The sequence below is a fragment of the Pantherophis guttatus genome, chromosome 6 (assembly GCF_059756535.1).
Source record: "Pantherophis guttatus breed Tessera chromosome 6, ASM5975653v1, whole genome shotgun sequence".
In the NCBI taxonomy this organism is placed as follows: Eukaryota; Metazoa; Chordata; class Lepidosauria; order Squamata; family Colubridae; genus Pantherophis; species Pantherophis guttatus.
The window spans coordinates 22926379-22938841 of NC_142068.1; the positions used below are offsets into that span (position 1 = coordinate 22926379).

General features: G+C 38.4%; 1 protein-coding gene across 3 annotated transcripts in view; it reads right to left on the minus strand.

The window, feature by feature from the left end:
- Nucleotides 1-1595: 1595 nt before the first annotated feature.
- The window catches only part of OTOL1 (otolin 1), a 40615-nt gene continuing 29747 nt past the window's right edge, over nt 1596-12463 (minus strand). For all 3 annotated transcript variants that reach the window (XM_087872537.1, XM_034439064.3, XM_087872538.1), the window contains 4 exons: nt 7448-7816; nt 5545-5634; nt 4288-4359; nt 1596-3226 (listed from right to left, as the gene is read on the minus strand). In XM_087872537.1, coding sequence (XP_087728663.1) covers nt 2328-3226; nt 4288-4359; nt 5545-5634; nt 7448-7816 — 1430 coding nt within the window. In that variant the 3' untranslated portion in view covers nt 1596-2327. The remainder of the gene's footprint in view (nt 3227-4287; nt 4360-5544; nt 5635-7447; nt 7817-12463) is intronic.

Genomic DNA, 12463 nt, shown 5'->3' on the forward strand with positions numbered 1-12463 from the left:
GGGCCACATCAGGGTTGTCTTTGGCCTCTGGGAAGTCAGGGTGAGCATGGCCAAGGTGGCATCAGGAGCATGACCAGCTTGACATCATTCATGTTGGAGGTGCCTGTGGTGGCCTGAGCACTCTGCCAGTGAAAAAAGAGTTTGGGAGGGCCGTGCACGGCCCTTGTGAGCTCCATTTTTGGCTGCAATAGCCTCCTGCAACCCTCTGCCAGCCAAAATGGCCCTCCAGAGCTCCGTTTTCATTGGCAGAGGCACCACAGACCAGATCTTCGCTGTTTCCATGGTGGCTCCATGGGCCAGGTCTAAGCACCCCACAGGCCACATCTGGCCCACAAGCCTTGAGTTTATGCCCCTGATCTAGAGTCTCAAAAAACAAATTATGTCATAGTGACCAAAACTGGATGCAATATTCCAAGTGTGGCCTTAGCTTACTATATATGAAATAGTAAATTCAATCCTTCTGTCCTTAAAAAAATAAAAAGTTCAGGTCTGTTGACCATCAAAAGCATTTTGCTCTTATCAGGGATTTAAATGGAGCAGATCTTCTTTGTCCATTTATTGCTGATGTAATCTCAGTTCCCACATTGATAAGGATTCAGAGGACAGTTTTATATGCAGCCACCTGCAAGGTTTATCCTTATCAGTGAACAGACCCACCAGAATTACCTGCTAGTTTACACAAAGACTATATAAAAAAAGAAAATGAGCACAACTTCTTCCAATATGTTAGTGATATATTGCTGTACCCAGGAAATTGTTCAATTGCTGGGCTTCTTGGAATTCCATCCTTTTTCATTTTAGTGCCTCTTGCTAAAGATACTTAATGAGAATTGTGCTTGGAAAAGGAATGATTTCAGTTTATCGGAGAGGCTAAGAGCCTGACATCTGCTTTCTGAGAATGATGGGATTTATTGTCAAACAAATATAAGTGACACAGAGTTGGAGAAAGATGTTGGTATGATAATCAATCATATATAAGCAAGCTATTATGTGTAAGTTATCATCTTACCTACTTTGTCTTTGGGACAAAGTACACAGCTACATAAAGGTAAAGGTAAAGGTTCCCTGCGCACATATGTGCTAGTCGTTCCCGACTCTAGGGGGCGGTGCTTATATCCATTTCGAAGCCGAAGAGCCAGCGCTGTCCAAAGACATCTTCTTGGTCATGTGGCCGGCATGACTAAACGCCAAAGGCACACGGAACGGTGTTACCTTCCCACCAGGGGTGGTCCCTATTTTTCTACTTGCATTTTTTACATGCTTTTGAACTGCTAGGTTGGCAGAAGCTGGGACAAGTAACGGGAGATCCTCCCATTACATGGCAGTCGGTATTCGAACTGCTGAATTCCCGACTTTTCAATCAACATTGAGCCACCACGTCCCTTCATAGCTACATAGGGTACACGTACACATACACAGCTACATAGGGCAGCAATATTTATTAAACCACCGAGGTTTCAGAAGAAGTTATAAAATTTGGAAAAATCAGAATAACAAAAAAATGTTGGTTATTAGTTCAAGTCAAAGTTTATAGGCATGGAAACAAATCTTCCAAATGAACCAGGAAGTAAAATAATTTGACAAAACTATACATAACAGGTGTGCATAAAGCTTTATCAACACTTATTACAATGCATTTTATATAAAGTAAAAGTAATTCAGGTCTCCCAAATCTATACAGATTTGTCCACACATTTATATTTCAAATCATCGTTGCCCAATTGGTTTGATTCACATCTATGGCTACACAAAAAAAAGTACAAGCAATTATTTTACTTTATTATATACCACCCCACAGGATACAATTTATTTAAATGCAAAGTTTGAAAAGTAGATATATATATTTTTTTTTAATAAACTGACTCAATTTCTACAGCAAATGTTCATTCCATTATGCTACCATTTAATCTTGCGTTTACAATCTTAATTTCACTGAAGTAACTGATAGAAATAAGTATTTTAATAACGTTTTAGCTATTAAATGCAGGTGCTTCTGGATAAAAGGGTATTATTGTTATTTTAAAATAATATCATCTTTATCAAAGCTATATGCAAAGCATGGTGTAATTTTAATCAGCTAATGACCATAGAAATAAAGTATGAAATCATTCTGGAGATGTTTTCTTGTCCATTGCCCAAGTGCAATTCCGTAACAGTTTCCCACAAAGCAGTTCAAATTATCACAGATTAAATGCCCCTTGCTTTAATTCACTTCCATTCGTTAATGTCTTGAGACCATGAGTTGGATAGTGAAATATGTTTCTTTATGATAAACAAGACAGAAGGGAGATCTTTCTTGGCACTTAGTTCATATCTAAGTGCTTTTCTTATAGCAGAGTGTCAAATATTTCATCAGGATATAAGAGGAAGCCTGAAAATATGCTGTCATCTTCAGCACTGACATAAACCCCATTCCAATCCCTTGTGACTTCTAGCCATACTTGGTCCCCTACATTTAACTTCAGAATCGTAAGGAAGGAAGCCTGATCTATCTCTTGGCCATAGAGTGTCTCCCGACTTCTGATCATCTTCTTGTTTTGACAGACAATACTGATGCGGGCAGGACGCCCTCGTATCGTCATGTGATAGGAGAAAATATAAGCCCCAGCAATGCTGCAATTAAATTTCCCTGTCAACGGATTATAATGTTCCTGGTCATTGTACAGTATCTTGTCAAACTTAATGGGCAGGTTTGGAGGTGGGAAAGGTTTGGATAGACCAACGCTAAATGCTGATCTGGGGAGGGTTGGAGTTTCACCTTTTGGACCTTTTGGGCCTCTTGCACCTTTTTTACCAGGGGTTCCTCTGATTCCTTTAAAACCAAGACTTCCTTTCACCCCTGGAGGCCCCATCAAACCAATTGGACCTTGGTCGCCTTTGTCACCCCTAATTCCAGGTTGCCCTTTTTCTCCCTTTTGCCCATCCTCCCCATGTCCACCTTCTACTCCTATGTCTCCTTTAATGCCCTTTTCTCCTTTTGGCCCAATGTCACCCTTATCTCCTCTTTCTCCTTTTTCCCCTGGATCCCCCAAATAGCCCTTTTCGCCAAGGTCCCCCTTTTCTCCTTTTTCCCCATTTTCCCCATCAACACCTGGTAACCCCAGTTCCCCCATGTCTCCTTTCTCTCCTTTGGTGCCATTCTCACAATTTTCCCCCTTGGAGCCCTTTTGTCCTTTGACTCCAGGAAGACCATGGTTTCCTTTATCTCCTTTAAATCCAACTTCCCCTAGAAGTATTAAAGACAGAAGGAAAAGGTTAGAAGGAAAAACGTCAAGCAACATCGTGCTCCAGTTCATGCATCAGCTCAAAATTGCCAGGTCCCTTATTTTTATAGAAAATGCATTTGCCCTCTTCCCGTCACCATAATGACTTGGTTTCTAAGAGTCCGTCCCTTTCACAAAGCGTGTAGAAGAAGAATACTATGTAGATATGGGCAGGAGGCATGCAAGTATACAGGTATATCTGTGAAGAAATTATTGGTTGGAATAGGTGTGTGCTGGAGCTAGGTAGTCCTCCACTATGGGAAGGAGTCCAATGTCTTAATAATTGCATGGACTAAATTTAAATATGACATATTTCTGTGCAATTTTAAAATGCATATGTCAGACAAGCACCAGAATACATAAAAAGCCTTTTCAAAGTAATTAATACATACCCAACCCTATGAGAAAAAAACTATCCACACATTGTGTTAATTATTATTATTATTATTATTATTATTATTATTATTATTATTATTATTATTATTAATAATAATAATAATAATAATAATAATAATAATAATAATAATAATAAATTATTAATATAATAATAATTAAGGACACTGGCAGCAACCCGTATCAACCATTAGCATCAGTCAATGGTGTTTGTGATCCATTTTTGAATGTCAGTTGACTGAATTTCATATTTAATGAATAAAGTAAATAATAATAATAATAATAATAATAATAATAATAATAATAGTGATAATGGATAATCTCATAATAATGGTATTTATTAAAATATTCCAAAGGCATTTAGAGTTGAAGATAATAAAAATAGGGTTCCTTCCAGTGACTCTCAGCCAACCATCATTATGCTGAAATAATTCTAATCAAGATATGCTGTCTCAAAAATTTCTGAGGGACACTAGAAGATGTTATAAGTCACTTTATGTGGAAATGGCTATGATAATCCATTTTCAAGGATTATATATATCTCTCTCAACCTAGGGCCACAAAGAAAGAGAACCTCATGCCTCATAGGTACTTTACTTCCTTGTTTTTCCTCAGATTTTATGCAATATACCTGGGTCTCCGGGCTTGCCTGGGTATCCTGGGAGTCCATTTGCTCCTTGATCACCATGTTCTCCTTTATCTCCTATGACATTGTTCCAAAATATTATATATATATATAAGTATTAATGCACATTCACCACCTCAGTGTTGGCATTTTCTCAAAGTCGAACCCGAAGTTGAGTTGTCCTGAATGGGCCCTCTCAATGCTACATCCTCTTCCTCATCATCATCACTTAGGAGGTACTATAAGAAAGCTTATAGCTCTTTGTTTTGCAGAGATAGGACATTTTGGAAATATAAGTTTCTTTTAACTTCCCACTCTTGAAAAATAATCAAGAAATAATGGCTGCCAATTTGCTTCTGAATCCAATTCAAGGTTATCACCTTTAAAGCCTTTCATGGTGTGGGTCCAAGTTAGTTGATAAACTGGGTCACCCAATAGGATTGGCCTGCTCTACCTGCACAGATCCTAAGAGGCATGCTACAGAACCCACGAGCCAAGGAATTTCAGCTGGTAAGGTCCAGAAATAGAACATTTTCTGCCATGGTTCCTGCCCTCTAGACTATCTACCCCTCCCCCCATGATCAAATTCTGTTTGGCCTTCCAAAAGGCCTTGAAGATGTGGCTATGCCAACTAGTCTGGGAGCCCAATGAAGATGTGGCACATTGCAGGTAGTTGATGGAGTAGAGCAGGGGTGTCAAACTCACAGCATCACATTGTTGTCACATGACATATCATGACTTTTTTCCACTTCTCTAAACCAGGGGTGGGCGTGGCCAGTGTGTGATGTATCTGGTCTGCAGACCATGAGTTTGACACCCCAGGAGTAGAGAATACCTCATCTCCTCCTTGCGCGTACTTTGTTCCCTCCATCTCCATCCTGCTTAAATTTATTGTAATTGAATTTTTAACTTTAAGACCTCTATTTATTGTTTTATTGGTTTATACTGTAGTTTTTTTCCTTGTCTATAAGCCATCTAGAGTTGCCTTTGCCAAGATGGGCAGCATATAAGATTGATAAATAAATAAATGGGAGAAGATGACTGAAGTCAGAAATCAAAGGTTGTTTTTATTGTTTCCTAATTTATTGGGAGACTAACTCTAATTAGGGCTCCTCGTCCCATGTCTTAGCTCTGCTTTCTTTATCACTTCAATAGGTCAACTAAATACATGAAAGTGCACTTTTTACATTTGGAAAATATTGCTAAATCAATCCAGTCCATGGAGGTGGTGATGGTTGTTTTTAAGAATTTTAATGTTCTTACCTTTGTTTCCTTTGAATCCTTTTGATCCTTGTAATCCAGGAGTTCCTGGTAGACCGGGACGGCCTTTTTCTCCTACTTCTCCTTTAAGTCCTATTTTTTAAAAAACAAGGAAAGTACATTATTTGAAAAGATTCATATGTCACAATGTCTTTAGTACTGTTATTTTGTTATTTTGCTATCCTAAGTCTTTGGAATCCCTCAAAATTTCCATTTTATTAGAGATGTCGTATTGGCACATCTGTCAGGTCTTCCCCACCCAAAGGAAAGTTCAAGTCCCTCCCAACACCCACATGTCCATCACATGGTCCAATCAAAGCTCCGTCCCAACTGGACATGCCTCCCAGTTCCAGCCTTCCAGCTGCAGAGCAATATGTCCTTGATTTTCTGAGAAATGAATATTATTATGACTATATATCACCCTGGCTCCGCACAATTCCCCCCTCCCAGTTTCCCACAGTAGTAAATGTGGCAGGCCTGAAGATCCAATGAAAAAGATGGCTTCCAGGCCTGACACTACTGTTATTTGCTACCTGTAGAATAGGAAGGCTGCCTCTGAAAGTAATTATTATGTGTTACAGTTGTTGAAAATCAACAACAAACTTTCAAAGCTACTGATAGGCTTTTCACCATGAAAAATAGATAAAACTGCTCAAATTAAAGAGGAGCAAAGTGAGCTTTCTTTTGTTTTTGAAGTTACCCACTTTATCTGCTGTTATGCTGCTTCTTCGCCCCACCCATCCTAGAACCTACACAGAGTTCGAAAACAGATTCATACCTCCATCTGTTGCCAAAGATGGGAGGGGGGGAAGACAGTTGGTTCATATCTTACTAATGCTGTAGATGCATTACAGTATTTCATATTCATGTTGGTTTAGATTTTCCTTGAAAAGAATCTAAGAACAGATTGCTTTTCCAATCTAAATAAAGATTGATTTTATACTAGTTTAGGGCCTTCTGAATCAGCATTGGCATCCTGGCTGTCTCCTTGGCAGCTTCTCAAAAGAATAAAAAAATTATTTTACTTTTACATGGTAGCTCAAGAAATATATGTTTGAGTTAAGGAGTGTTAACAGAGCAGGGGGCTGCATCTTGTCCCTCTTCTATAACACCTCCTTAACTCAAACTAGTATTGAAAAGAGCAGTGATGGTGCAGTGGGTGGAATGCAGTACTGCAGGCTACTTCTGCTAACTGCTGGCTGCAATTTGGCAGATCAAATCTCACCAGGTTCAAGGTTGACTCAGCCTTCCATTCCTTCTGAAGTGGGTAAAATGAGAACCCAGATTATTGGGGGCAATATGCTGATGCTTAGAGAGGGCTGCAAAAACACTGCCAAGCAGTATATAAGTTTAAGTGCTATTGCTATTGTCCTGAGTATACATGACTTATGTGCAAGCTCAGGAAAAGTCACAGCCCCTTTAAGAAACAGTCAAATGATAATGCTGCTCTGCTCGATATAAAACACCTTTGCTTAACCTGAATATATATCAAGCCAGTGGCCCATCTAATCCAGCATTCTAGATGATATCGTATCGGAATCAGTCAGGATGCATTCAGAAAGAAAGTTCATAAATGAATCAGAAGTTGAGCATCCACTTCTACCATTGCTTCCTACCAGCTGATATTTAAGGCAATATGCTTTTAGTGCACTCATTAAGGCTAGCAGCTACTGACAATCTGTTTCTCCTGTCCAATTTAGCATATCTAAATTAGTAAGTCATTACTAAATTTGAAAAGGACATCATTAAACTTGAAAGTGAGAAATTCTACAAGTAAACAGTTGCTTTTTATGCTGGTTTAGGACTGTAGCAAAGGTCTGATTTGGTTTGATTTGATTTGATTTGATTTGATTTGATTTGATTTGATTTGATTTGATTTGATTTGATTCTAGTTGCTTTTCTCTACCTGGCAATCCTGTTTCTCCAGGTTCCCCTTTCTCCCCTGGAGATAAAGCACAACAATCACAGCAGTTAAAAAAGAAGTCCGAAGAGTCCAGAGTAAAGTTTTCAAATGGGAAGAGTGTGGTGGCTGTTCTGAAGGCATAGTGTGGTGTAGACAATTCTGTTGTGACATCATTCTTTTCAGGTATTTCGGTGAGGAGGCTGTCTTCCATAGGGGCTGCCTCAGAAGCATCTGGGTTCTTAGTGGTTTCCATCTCAATAGCTTTTATTTTAGTAAACTTTGGAAATGGGGTGCTTTTTCCCTCAATAGTAAGATCAGCAATTGTCGTTAGTAGGAAGATGCAGGACCAAATCAGATACCACATTTTTGCAGCTGTAGGAACAATTAATGCAACAGTATATCATAACATAAATATTTATACATCATATATATATTTACTTGTTAAGTTGTTAAGAAAACTATTAAAAGAAAAGGCAATAAGGGCAATAAGGGTGATTCTTTTTGTTATATACACAGTCGGCATCCTTGTTCTACAAAATTGAACTAAGCTATGGTAAAATATCTCATTTAAATCTGAAAGTGTATTTCCAATAAAAAATAATGTGTATGTATGGGTGCAATTCCCCCATTTTCTTTTATTGAATTTGTTTTTTAGTGTACAATTCTTTATTTTTTACATCTTTTGATGAAGTAACCAGCTAAGATACACATGCTGTGCATCCAATTTCCTACTTAGAATAAAATTCAGTAATATTACACCAATGATGTATGCCAAGCAATTCCAGCTAATTAAAACTGTACCTGTTCTCTTCTTTATGTACATGCCTCATACATCTCCAATAATGTCCCATACCTAAGCAGCGGGCTGGGAACAATTAAAATAATACGGTGACATCTCACTTGATTACTCATCTTTCTTTTTCATGCTCTTATGGAATTACTCTTCCATAAGGTGATGAATAGCATAATCACTAACTACCAAGTATGTTGACTTCATTTTCAGCATTATTTTTAACCTGGTCCATTTTCCCTCCCATAAGAATTCCAGTCTATGTGCCATCCTTATTTCATCTGTTACTGTGGCATTTGGTCAATTGGACATGTTTTCCTCAAACTAAAGAATCAAAATCCAAACAACTGTTTGACACACTCAGAGCAATAAATCCAGGGCTGCCTTTGACACCCATATTACATGTCAAGCTTATGTTCACTATTGAACATAATAGGAAAGTGTTAATCCTTGACTTCCAAAATTTATGTTGCTGTTTCTGTTGCTAAATACAATAGTTGTTAAGTTTTACCCCATTTTATGACCTTTTTCACCACAGTTGTTAAGTGAATCACCACAGTTGTTAAATCAGTAACTCGGTTGTTAAGTGAATCTGGCTTTCCCATTGACTTTGCTTGTCAGAAGGTTGCAAAAGGTGATCTTGGGAGCCCCATGACCTGGGGGCACTACAACTGTCATAAATACATGCCAGTTGCCAAGCATCCAAATTCTGATCACGTGACCAGGAGGATGCTGCAACAATTGTAAGTGTAAAAATGGTCATAGGTTACTTTTTTAGTGCCGTTGTAACTTCAAACAGTCACTAAACAAACTGTTGTAAGTTGAGAACCACTTGTATATGGAAAGAAAATATGGAACCAGTACTGTACAGCAAATGGTGAAATTAATAAAGCTGAAGATTAATAAAGCTTACTCTTGAAGATTTGTAATCTTATATTTTTGGGTATCAATCAACAATCATCAACTCTTACCTCTGGCCTTTACCTGTTCAATGGAATGGTGATCTTCATACATTGAGATATGCTTGGACTCTCCATGTAATCAAAACTTCTATTTCACAAGCTCCCTAACTGCATAGAAAATCATTATTGTAAGGAAGCTAATCAGGCTGAAAATAAGTGCAAAATGACCAGAAGAGAAAATTGGTTTGACAGTAGACATTAATAGACTTGTCTGTATCTGTATCACACTAGTATAGAGTATGCCCAAGGCAAACCTGTCCTAACTCCATGCCACAGAAAAGACTAGTTGTAGTCTTGTGTAACAAGACCATATATTCCTACATTAAACCAAACTTTAAAGGGTCTCCAAACTTGACAAGTTTAAGTCTTACAGACTTCTCCATGTCCTGGCTGGGGAATTCTGGGAGTTGAAGTCTCCCAGTTGAAGTCTCCACAAGTCTTAAAGTTGTCAGGTTTGGAGACCCCAGCACTAAAAGATAACACAGAACCTCTAAGCAAAAGCAACGAAGGAAGGCTTGAGCAGGCTGGAAGACTTCAAATCCCATTCTATTTGGGGATGTGGATGCAATAATACTCACTACCCTTCAAAATGGATCCTCTTAGATGATCCTCTTTGGTTACAAGAATTCCTATACCAATTCCTATACCAATTCTTATACCAATTCCTATACAGTCATAAAGGTAAAGGTAAAGGTTCCCCTCGCACATATGTGCTAGTCATTCCCGATTCTAGGGAGTGGTGCTCATCTCCATTTCTAAGCCAAAGAGCCAGCTCTGTCTGATGACAATTCCGTGGTCATGTGGCCGGCATGACTAAATGCCAAAGGTGCACGGAACGCTGTTACCTTCCCACCAAGGTGGTCCCTATTTTTCTACTTGCATGTTTACATGCTAGGTTCGAACTGCTAAGTTGGCAGAAGTTGGGGCAAGTAATGGGAGCTCACTCCGTTACATGGCACTAGGGATTTGAACCGCTGAACTGCCGACCTGTCTGTTCAACAAGCTCAGTGTCTTAGCCACTGAGCCACTGCGTTCCCATACACAACACAGTCATAGAAATAGTTAAATGGACACTTTTATCAAAATAACATTCTTCTGCGTCATGAATCTCAAACAGACTTTCCATATCTTTGCTTTAAGATTAAAACTGGATGGAGAAATTCGCAGGCTTTGCAAGGAAACCATTTCATATCTATCTCAGGAAAAGCATACATGATCTAATAATCTGTCCAAATAGATTAGAAGTAGAGTAGAAATATTTCTCCTATGCAAGATCAAATACAAAAATCCAACCATTAACTACTGGTGATGAAAATGTTGTTTAATATTACTAATAACAATTTTTAAAAAAATTATGGATGAGTGGGAGTTTGTTCTTCTGCTACCCTATTTCCCCCAAAATAAGACACCCCCTGATAATAAGCCCAATTGGGCTTTTGAGTGCATGGCAATAAGGCCAAGCACTTATTTCAGAGTTCAAAAAAATATAAAACAGGGTCTTATTTTCGGGAAAACACGATATATAAGCCTGAGTGAACAGGAACATTCTGAGAGCCAAAAAAAAATATTTCAAAGTAGCTCATTCAGAGCACTACAGAGCTAAATAACTGTGAGATGATTTCATAATGACTATCAAGTCAAGCTCAATTACACACATTAAAAGGTTTTAATACGAAGCAAATTTAGATGCTTGTAACTCAATGCAATAGAAAGACATTTCTTTGGGCTATAACTTATTCTGCATGTTCATAAGATTTCATATAGATTTTCTTATTACAAGATGGGTGTTGTGAGACCAAACCAAATAACTAGTATATTGCTTCATGAGCTTTCCAGAGACTCCCCTTGGTTAACTAAAACAAAATATCAAAAAGTAGTTTCACACAGCCAATAGACTGTGTTACCCATTTATGTGGTAACATATCATTGGGGAATGTTTCTTTCAAAATCACCTCCAGCTTAAAGATTTAGTAAAGCTCATTTGGCTTAAATGCACCTGTGACTGGGGCCTCTTCCTTCAAATGAAATGCAGTGTATACTTCCATCTGGAACAATCTAGAGAAGAAATTTATGCGCTGTTTTAAATCTTTCTTTCTGAGGCTTCCAAATTCATTCTGCCTTGAGCTGCCTTGAGCAGCCTAGCTATAAGCTCCAAATGTAGTCAAAATGTCCATTTGAAGCCACTCACATTATCAGTGAAAATATACATTTGAATCATATGGGACTGGATGCTGTCCACTCTTCCTCTTGTCAGAAAGAGGGAGCCTTATATCTATACTGTCCTAAGTACTTGTGATGTCTTCAAACTACAAGGTAGGCCTTGATTTATGACCACAATTAAGCCCCAAATGTCTGTTGTGAAACATTCGTTAAATGAGTTCTGCCCCATTTTACAACCTTTCTTGCCACAGTTGTTAAGTAAATTATTGCAGTTGATAAGTTAGTAACATAGTTAACAGTAACAGAGTTGGAAGGGACCTTGGAGGTCCTCTAGTCCAACCCTTCTGCTCATGCAGGAGACCTGGACTAGGGATTCGAACCACCGAACTGCTGACCTTTCTGATCAACAAGTTCAGTGTCTTAGCACTGAGCCACCTAGTCAGAGTTCTTAAGTGAATCTGTCTTCCCCATTGATTTTGCTTATCAAAAGGTTGCAAAAGTGATCACATGACCTAGGAAGGCAGGAAGGAAGGAAGGAAGGAAGGAAGGAAGGAAGGAAGGAAGGAAGGAAGGAAGGAAGGAAGGAAGTTAAAGTTGTTAAGATAATCTTTCCCAAAACGAAAATTAGAAGGAAAAAAAATAGAAGCACATACAAAATCCTATATAATACTCAGCTTCTCCCATAAACAAATGGTTATCTTTCTCACATAACCACAGAAAGAAGAAGAGGGGCACAAAAATTAGAAGAACTGAAAAGAAAGAGAAATTGTGGGGGAGAGACAAAACAGGACCAAGGAGAAAGGGAGAATTATACAAAAGCAAAGAAAAGGGAAAAAAGATAAAAGTTCCGCTTGGGTGTTCACAGAGTATGTAAAGCTCAGTGTCCAAGTAATAGTCACCATCTCCTCACATTTATAAAACTGCAGAATAACATGAGTGAATTACCATTTGATTCAAATATGGTATGACTGAATGCAATAGGAAGCCTTTGCTGCAGGACAATAGTAGCCTGACTATATTTGGATCCACTGCTACATGGTTTTATCTAAATAGCATATCACTAATTCCGTTCTCTTCTAGTGCTGTTATCTTTGGGGGGAAATGTCT